Raw genomic sequence first — 9,876 nt, 5'->3', positions numbered from 1 at the left:
ATGGAGGGGGAGAAGAGGGAGGACCATGGAGGGGGAGAGGAAGGAGGACCATGGAGGGGGAGAGGAGGGAGGACCATGGAGGGGGAGAGGAGGGAGGACCATGGAGGGGGAGAGGAAGGAGGGCTCCACGGTGGGGTAAGCTCTGCCAGTGCTGTCCCTGACTGACGTCTTTCCTGGCACAACCTGTCACCTGGTGTCCCTAAACTTGAGTTTCCTCAGTGAGTATAGGAGCCTCTGCCTCCATCTTCAGCAGGGACAGCAAGGGCGAAATGGGTTTAGCTTTGTGGAGAGCAGGTGGGGCATGGGAGAGGGCACCCTGGGCTCTGTCCCCTTGCCGTCCCTGTCCCTGGACCCCCCTGTCCTCTCTCCCTGTCTCTGGGCTCCCATCTGCCCCTGCTCAGGCAGCGGCATCTTCCCATCCCCAGTGCTTCCCATCTCCTCTGGATGTTGCTTACGGTTCAGTGCAGGGCCCCCGGGCCACGCACAGTGGCTCATGCCTGTGATCCAGCACTCTGGGAGGCTGAGGTGGGTGGATCGCTTGAGTCCAGGAGTTCAAGACCAGCCTGCGCAATGTGGCAAAACCCCATCTCTAGTAAACATACAAAAAATTAGCCGGGCATGGTGGCACGCGCCTGTAGTCCTAGCAACTCTGGAGGCTGAGGCAGGAGCACGGCTTGAGCCTGGGAGTTTGAGGCTGCAGGGTCCTGTGGCAATGGCACTGTCTGGGGCTGCCAGGTTCGTCCCCACCCTGGTTCGTCCTTGCAGTGAGCTATGGCTGCCCCTTCCTGCCTCTGTCCTTTGTCTGAAGGGTGATGCCACGCCCTCCATCCTGACGGGGGGCATAGCGGGGGCAGCTGCACTGGGCAGGGATGGGGCTGCGCTGCCCTCCCGGGACAAGTGCCCACCACCCAGGCCTGGCTGGCTTTGCTTTTTAGGTTTGCAGTGGCCCCGAGCATGGAGCTTCCCCAAGTCCCCAGCGGATGGGCCAAGCCCACCTTCCCCAGTGTCTGTGCCTGGCCCTAGAGAGCAAGAGCTGGACTCACTGGGAAGACCCCAAGAAGGAGGGGGCTCTGCACAGGGGCCCCCGTCTCGAATCTTCACACTAAGCCTGTGGACTGGCTACTCCAGAACCACAATGCGGGCGGCCCCACTGGCACATGGCCCAACGACGCTCTGCACGCCCAAGGGACGTGACAACCCTGCCGTACCTGCAATCCCGCGAGGGCCTGGGAGATGGCAGGGGCGGCTGGACTCCTGCGTGCATCCACCAGGACGACCAGCCCCAGGTCCCGGACCTCCTTCCTGGGGAGGGAAAGACAGCCGATCTTAACCACTGAAGGTTAAATCTCTTACAATAACGAGCTTCTGCACCTCTGAGGCCAGTTGTTACTGGTTTCCTTTCAGCTCTAGAAGTTAGGGGTTCTCTATACACATCAATCTTCCACTTCCCGAAGGTGCAGGCCCATCAGCTGGAGGCACCACCGTTGCTCCTCTCGTGGAACCGGCTACTGACGTCAGACAGTGTCTCTGGGCATGTGGGGCTGGGGCTACTTTCCCCTAAACACCCACTCGTGCTCCCGGATGGACGAAAAGGGCCCTGCTCCATCAAGGGAGCAAGGACTTCAGGGCTTTCTTGCCCTCATTTATTTGTTTGGGCTTTAACGTAAGCACAGAAGGTGATTCTGATGGGATGTGGACGGCCTGTTCCCAAGACGGAAGCTTGAGATCAGTCAGGAGGGTCCTTACTTATCCAGAGCCAAGCTAAGACTGTTAGAACATCTTTTAAAACTAAAAATACCATCACGTGGTTTTGAAAACTCCAATTTAAAAGCTTTGTCTCTGTGATTGTGATTGGAAACTTCAGTTCAAAATTTAACAGGAGAGAATGGTAGGTTGGGTGAGTTGATATATTCATTTTAAAAAATTTTAGTGTTCGGCTGGTCTGAAGGTAGTGAGTTATCTCATTTGATTGTTCACACACATTACAGATCAAACGCCTTATTCTATTCTTTCCCCCCTTCTCACTACTGCACTTGACTAGTCTTAAAAAATATATAGCCTGGTGAGGCTGAGGAGGGAGGAGGATCGCTTTAGCCCAGGAGGTTGAGGCTACAGTGAGCTGTGATTGCACCACTGTGCTCTAGCCTGGGCGACAGAGCAAGACCCTGTCTCAAAAAAAAAAAAAAATTGTGTGTGTGTGTGTGTGTGTGTTCTTTGAGAAACTTCTTCAGCTCTAACTCCAGGATTAACTGACATTCTAATTAAGTTGTGTTTCTGGGCACTGATCTTATAGCACTCTTGTGAGCCAAGGACACAAGGGAACCCTGACTCGAAGCTGCACATCCCACGGATGGCTGAGTCCTGGTCCAAACAGTGAGTGTGCCCCGTCTGCCCCGTAGCCAGGTGTGTTTAATTGTGGGTGTCGCTGGGAAGGGTGTGTACAGAAGACAAGAAACGGTGTGTAGAGATCCAGGCTGGAAGCACATGGGTGCCGACTGCTCTGAAAGATGAGGTTAGGAGAGGCAGAGTCTGGCCATGGAAGCTGGCACCTCCCCATGCCCCCCACTTTGCCACACACATGCAGCTGGGGTCCCATGGGTCTGCAGGGTGGGGCCTGGCCCCCCGTCCCACCTGGGGATGCTATGGAAGTACAGCAGCAGGCGGGTCAGCTCAGCGCAGGACGAGTGTTCCCTGGTCCAGGGCAGGCTCCTGGTGCGGACCTGCACCACTGCTCTGCCGTGACGGTCTCGGGTCCCTGCGGAGACAGAGACAGGGCAGCTGCCAAGGGCTTCACTCCTACGAGGTGGTGAGCTGGATCTGTGCTGTTGGCTTAGATGTGAGATCCGCCCTGACAGGAGGGCCTGGTGTGTGCTCACCTGGGCAAGTGGCAGCCCATGCTCACCTGGGAGGGTGACGACCCCAGACTGCAGCAGCTCCTGGTTGACGTCCAGCACCTGCTTGGGCACCTGGCTGGGGAAGTCTCCTGTGCCGGGTGGCCACCCTTCTTGCTCAGGGTGTGGCTGCTGGGCAGGCACATCGGAAGGCCCGCTGGGGTTGTGGCAATGGAGGCTGCCGCCGTCTGTGCTGACACAGGCTGAGGATGCAAGAACATCTGGACAAAGGAAAGAGGCCGTGTCAAAGATGAAGCTTTTCCTGTGCGTTGAAAGCAGCTGCTATGCTCAGCTTGCTATGAACCATGGGACAAAAACATGCATGAAAGTAGGGTGTTCCGTGAGGACTTGTCCCACTTCACATGGGAAGTGAAAGCATGTCCCACTGCACAGGGCACGCGGCATCATCACGGACATGCAGCGTCATCACGGAGACGGAGTCTCCAGCTCACAGACACGCTCACTACCTGCAGACGCCCTAGGAAGAACGGGTCATCTCATCCCTACTCATCTGCTCAAAGTGCAGCGTGCGTGACTGCATGTGGTGTGTGATTGCATGTGCATGTGTGGTATGTGTAACTCTCACACGTGATTGTGTGTGTGGTATGTGGAACTCTGGAGTCTGTGGGAGGCATGTGACTGCATGTGGTGTGTGATTGTGTGCGTCAATCTAGAGTGTGATCATGTGAGGCATATGACTGCGTGTGGTGTGACTGCGTGTGTGGTATTTGGAACTCTGGAGTCTGTGGGAGGCATGTAACTGCATGTGATGAGACTGTGTGTGTGATATGTGTAACTCGAGCGTGTGATCGTGTGAAGCATGTGACTGGTGTGATTGTGTGTGCATGCGAGGCATGTGACTGTGTGGTGTGTGATTCCGTGTGCATGTGTGTGGTATGTGGAACTCAAGCATGTGATCATGTGAGGCATGTGACTGTGTGTGGTTGTTACGGCGTGTGTGTGACTGCGCGGGGTGCTGCAAGATTGTGTGTGTCTTTTCTGCCCAGTACAAACAGGGAAGAAAATCAATACAAAGGAAAGGTGAGGGGCTGGAAACCACGGGGAGGGGTTAGGACTTCTTTTCACTTTAGCTGAATTGCAGTGAGGTGATAGAATACTCTCAGGAAGCGTTGCTCCCAAGTGAGTACTTTTGTTACAAAGCTCTTTCTGCAGTAGGTCCCGTGTGTGTGCGGCACTTGCTGGGACTCGTCAGAAGTTCCAGGCACTGCAGCCTAACTTCGAAGGCGAAAGGCTCTCGTGAGGTGGCTGGAATGGGCTGGGCCACCCTTCTGTCTCCAAGGGCTGTGGTGCCGTTGCCTCCGAGCCCCTGGTCAGGCCAGGCGTGGCTGCCTCCAGGCACCGCGTGGGGGCCCACGGAGAGGAGGGCTCAGCCCGTCACCTTCCTGAGGTTGGGTGGCCCTACTTACTGAAGCCCACATCAGCGTGTTCACATTTTTTCCTTCTTTCCAAAATCATTGGTTGTGTTACTCACAGGATATTTCTTTACTCAAAAAAAAAAAGAAAAAATATTTGAAATGTTTAAGAAATATGTTGTCATTATTTTCCTACTTTGTCCTGCAAACTTAAGTCTTTTAAATCGTCACATTTCCTCTCCTAACCCTTGGGAACTGTGAATGTGGCCTCCAGTTGGAAACTGAGTTTAAGGACCTGGATGTGAGGTTGTCCTGGGTTTAGAGGGGCCCCGAATCCAGCGATGGGTGCCCAAGAGCAAGGAGAGGGAAAGTCAGAGAGGCACTGGGGAAGAGGCCACGAAGGACGGTCAGGGGGCTGCAGCCACAGCCCAGGACACCTGGAGCCCCAGAAGCTGGAAGAGGCGGGAAGGGTGCCCCAGGGCCTCGGAGTGGGGACACACTCTGCCTACGGCTTGATGTTGGACTTCTGGTCTCCAGAACGTGAGTGCCAGTATGAACATGGAGACAGGATTCTTGTGGATCAAGTGACCAAACAAAACAGTGACAGGGTGGGAGGGGGACAGTGCAGGGGGAGGTTGTGGGGTGTGCAGTGGAGGGGGTGGGGGTGTGCAGGGGGAGGTTGTGGGGTGTGCGGGGGAGGGGAGGGGGTGTGCAGGGGAGGTTGTGGCGGGGGTGTGCGGGGGAGGGGTGGGGGTGTGCAGGGGAGGTTGTAGGGGTGCACAGGGGAGGGGGTGGGGAGCATTTACCTTCCTCTTTGGTGCAGCCGGGACCCTCTACCAGGACACAGTTTGGGGTTCCCACAGCTTGTCCTCCTAGGCGGCCCCCAGGCCTGGCGCCTGCTGAGTGGTGGGAGGTGTGGCGGGCTGCAGCCTGGGCCCCTCCGGAGCTTCTGGGTGCCCTTTCCTGGGACTGAGATCTCCTCGGAAGGGTCTGTCCTGCAGCTCCTTGACCTGCCCGGCTGGGCATGTGCCTCTCCTCTACACTTGGGGTCTGTTGGGGGTCTCCCCGGGGGCCGGAGGTTTCCTCCTGGGTCCCACTGGCTGCTGCCCCAGTCCCCAGGTCCCTGCTGGCTCCAGCCAGGGAGCTGCAGGCCGAGTTCCCGACGGCCTCCTCAGAGCTGCCCAAGGGCATGGGGTTCCGCAGGGCCTCCATGTATGACTCCCTAAACCAGCGTCTAGGCTGCACAAAAGTGGGGTCCCCCGGCAGCTGCCTCCTGCTGCTCGGGATGCCCAGGTCTGTGTGGAAGGTGGAAGGATCCTCCTGACCCACGGCGTCCGGCCTCTCCCCCACCCCCCCGTTCTCAGGGGGCATCCGTGGGCTCTGCTCTGAGGGGCTGACCATTTCGAAGTCCCTGTCTGAGCTTCCAGACAGGGTCCTGGGGCTTCCCAGCTCGGCTCTTTCTGGGTAAGGAAGGTGCCTGAGCTGGTCGCTGCCCGTACGCCCTCGGCGGCAGGGTGGAGTCAGGGTGTCGGGGCAAGAGGTGCTTCCCTGGAAATGGGGGCCTGCCATGGCTTGGGTGGGGACTGGGGCCTCTGAGGGGCTGCTGGGCAGCCGCTCAGGACCTGTGCAGCTGGAGCAGCTCTGCAGGATGGCTCCAGGGCTGGGGACAAAGACAGGGTCAGTGAGGTCACTCCACGGGGCTCGGTGGATGGCCAAGCCTGAGGTCAGCAAGCAGGTTTGCAGGGGGACGTGGCGCCGCTCCCGGTTCACCCACTCCAGGAACGTCCCCGTGAAGACGCAACCATACATGGCCTCAGGGATGGTGACTTCCTCTGTGCCCCTTCCCAGCCGGGACAGGCATTTCAAGACCAGTCTAGCTGACTGCCTCCCCGCCAATGTGACCTGCAGGTAGAAGTCCCCGGGCTGGAGCCTGACTCCGTGCAGGGACGCCAGCTGCACCACCACCTTCTCATCGGCGCACAGCGGCCAGCCTGGGTGCAGGAAGACCAGACCCCTGTACCTGGCCTGAGACAAGAGAGGAAAGAGGTTAGTGGTGGGCACGGCCATGGCCTGGGCCCCTCTGTGCCCTGGGTCTCCACCCCTCAGGGGAAGGTCAGTAACTGAGCTCCCACAAGGAAGGGGTCTCATGGGGGCTGTGGGGGGTCCTGTCCCTTGGAACATAAAACAGGTCACTGGGACTAGAAAACATGGGCTTCTCTTTGGTTCAGGGGTCAGTTAAAAAAGCAATTGTATAGCTCTTCCTGGAGGCTGGGGGTAGGCGGGCAGGACAGGGAAGAGGAGGCCGCTCGAGGGCCACAGCCACAGCCCACCAGGCGCTCTGAAGGGTGAGTTGTCCCTCAGAGTGGTCCAGCCTGGGCAAGGGGCCGGGCGTCCACACTTGCCCCTGCCAGCCCTGGTCAGGGCCACCCTATGTGGGGCTCCCTCCTCTGCACTCCCGGTGTTCCCTGTGGCTCCCGGCTGCTGCAGGCGCTACCTTAGCCTCCTCAGCGAGGCGTGCGGGTGCCAGGATGCTGGTGGATTTCACTTCAGTTATTTTCTCTGTTCCCTTTAAATAGTTGAGATCCCACTCCATTTACAATTGAGTACTTCAACTATTTTCACCCAATGTGATTCCATTAGCATTTCTTGTGCTATTAGAAACTGCACACAGATCACTTAACTGTTGAGTGTTTATTTTCCCCAAATGTTGCTCTGACAAACTAAAATACAGTAAACATCTTGGGGCCTAGAGCCCTGCCTGGGTTTCAGTTGCTTCTGCAGAATCTTACACCAAGTTCAAGTTCAACCCACCCACCAATCATGTTTTGCACTGGTAACAAACATGCCTTAGGTGTTGATGCCTTTTCTCAAGCACGAGGCCCATTCTCAGCTCTGCTTTACTATGCTGGCCTCAGGGACTCAGATGGAAGTCACAATCCCAGCTTTCCAGAATGGCAACAAAAATGCGCTGAAAACTTAAAAGTGCATTTGCCACTGAAAGAGACACATATTCAGATGGTGAAGGGTTATTCTCAAAAGCCTTTTTCTAATCATTTTCATCTTACTGGGCTTGAACTCTTGGAATGTAAAATCGAGCATGAGCATCCTAGGTGGCTTAGGGAAGTGAAAACAAGTTCCTCAACTTTTATCAGAATTTAAGCTCGAACTTCACGCAAGGGGAGGATACACTGAACAGGAGGCATAAAACGGAACTATCATTGATATGGCAAATTTGACTTAAAGAATGTAAAGTTACACCCTCATTTCAGAAAATAACCTGAATAGATTAAAGTAATGTAATGCAGAAAACCAGAAAATATTCATCTATTTCAGAGGGAAGAAATTAGCTGCCGGGCGGGTCCCAGGGTCTTCTGTGAGCCACTGGCAAATCCAAGTGGTCATTTAATTGTCTGATGTCAGGGTGGGCCCTGGAGCTCCTCCACGCCAGACCCACAGTCCATGCAGACATCGGCCCACCCAGTTTTCAGAAACGTCTGCGCATGTTCCTCACATCGGTGAGCAGGCCGTTCAAGAAGCGGCTCCTTGACACCCTCCCCAGACGCTGCAAGGCAGCCTGAGGAGCTGTGTCCTGGGCTGGACACCTGGTGGGGCCACCTCCATCCCCTCCACAGGTTTCACCCCAGAAGAGACAGGTACCTGCCGGTCCTTAAGGCCTCCCCAAGTCTGGCCCCCAGAGTCCGTCCCCGATCCTATTGCCCGGCACACGGCAGTACTGGTGCCCAGGGCATGTCCCTGTGAAGTGGTGATTTGACGTAAAATGCACAAGTGACTGTTGAAAAAATCGTTGTGACTTGTCCTTGCAATCGCACCAGACTTTTTTCAGAAAACAGAAATGGGAGGGTGTTGTAGCCTTTCATGCCTTTTGCCCTCCCACAGGGATCTACAGGTCTCTACATATCAAATATTTGATGAGACAAACCCTATTTCCAATATGCATAGGGTTTCTTCACTGTAGAAGGGAACTGGTCCAGGTTAAGACAGTGGCACAGCCCAGAGCAGGAGGGAAGTCAGAGACTGTGGGGAGGAGGGTGTGTGTGTGTGTGTGAAAAGATATAATGTGAAGTTCAGCAGCATAACCATGTTTATGGCGTACAGTTCAGTGGCATTAAGTACATTCACACGGTTATGTAACCATCACCACCATCCATCTCCAGAACTTTCCATCTTCCCAAACTGAAACGGTGAACCCATTAAACACCAGCTTGCCATTCCCCTGCCCCTGAGCCCCTGGTACCCACCATTCTACTTCCTGTCTTGATGAATTTGACTAACTACTTCATACGAGTGGAATCATCCAACATTTGTCCTTCCAGTACTGGCTCCTATCCGCTGGCACAGTATCCTCCAGGTCTGTCTATGCTGCATGTAGCACGTATTGGAACTGCACTCCTTCTGAGGGTTGCATAATATTCCATTGTGTGTACCTACTACATTTTGTTATCCATTCATCCATCCACAGGGTTGCATAATATTCCATTGTGTGTATACACTACATTTTGTTCATCCATCCACGAACACTGGGGTTGTTTCCACCTTTTGTCTGTTGTGAATAATGCTGCTATCAACACGGGTGTACAAATATCTGTTTAAATCTCTGATTTCAATTCTTTTGGGTAGGTGCCCAGAAGTGGAACTGCTGGATCATAGGGTGATTCTGCATTCACTCTTTAGAAGAACTGTTTCCACAGCAGCTGCACCATTTTACGTCATCACCAACCATGCACGAGGACCCCAATTTCTCCACATTGTTGCAAGCACTTGTTTCCCAGTGGTGTTTTTCCTTTAATAGTAGCTATCACAATGGATGGGAGATGGTATCTAACTGACGTTTTGATTTGTGTTTCCCTCCTGATTAATGATGTTGAGCATCTCTTCATGTGCTTATTGGACACTTGTATATTTTCTTTGGAGAAATACCTGTTCAGTCCTCTACCCATTTTTGATTTGCATTATTTCTGTTGTTAAGCTTTTGGAGTTCTTCATTCATTCTGGATATTAATCCCTTATCAGATATACAATGTGCAAATATTTCCCTTGAGGGTTGCTTTTATACTGTGTCAATAAGGCCCTTTTTATGCAATAGTACCCTTTTTAAAAATTGGATGAAGCCTATTTTTCACTTTTGATGGTTGTGCTTTTGGTGTCGTATCTAAAAAATCTTTGCCAAATCAGATGTCATGAAGCTTTTGCTCTATGTTTTATTCTAAGAGTTTTATAATTTTAGTTCTGACATTTAGGTCTTTGATCCATTCTGAGTGAGTTTTTGTAAATGGGGTTTTAGGTAAGGGTCCTACTTCATTCTTTTGCACGTGGATATCCAGTTTTCCAAGCACCATTGATTGAAAAGACTGTCTTTTCCCCAGTGAATAGTCTTGGCACCCCTGCAGAACATCACTTAGCCATATACGTGAGGGTTTATTACTGGGCTCTCTATTCCACTCCACTGGTCTGTGTGTCTGTTTTTATGCCAGTGTCACACTGCTTTGACTACTGTAGCTTTGTACTAAGTTTTAAAATGAGGAAGTGTGAGTCCTCCAACTTTTTAGCTCTTCTTCAAGATTGTTTTGGCTATTTGGGGGTCTCCTGATATT

The 9,876-nt window shown here is 53.6% G+C and overlaps 1 protein-coding gene across 1 annotated transcript in view; it reads right to left on the bottom strand.

Moving 5' to 3' along the window:
- The window catches only part of PLEKHG4B (pleckstrin homology and RhoGEF domain containing G4B), an 82,836-nt gene that overhangs the window by 35,542 nt on the left and 37,418 nt on the right, over positions 1 to 9,876 (bottom strand). Inside the window, exons 3-6 of the mRNA XM_032135234.2 lie at positions 5,071 to 6,289; positions 2,903 to 3,112; positions 2,632 to 2,755; positions 1,209 to 1,302 (exon numbers count right to left, since the gene is read on the bottom strand). Coding sequence (XP_031991125.1) covers positions 1,209 to 1,302; positions 2,632 to 2,755; positions 2,903 to 3,112; positions 5,071 to 6,289 — 1,647 coding nt within the window. The remainder of the gene's footprint in view (positions 1 to 1,208; positions 1,303 to 2,631; positions 2,756 to 2,902; positions 3,113 to 5,070; positions 6,290 to 9,876) is intronic.

Source organism: Hylobates moloch, unplaced genomic scaffold (genome assembly GCF_009828535.3).
Source record: "Hylobates moloch isolate HMO894 unplaced genomic scaffold, HMol_V3 SCAFFOLD_17, whole genome shotgun sequence".
Classification (NCBI taxonomy): Eukaryota; Metazoa; Chordata; class Mammalia; order Primates; family Hylobatidae; genus Hylobates; species Hylobates moloch.
The sequence above is the reverse complement of the archived record's forward strand: the minus strand, read 5'-3'. Positions and strand labels throughout refer to the sequence as shown.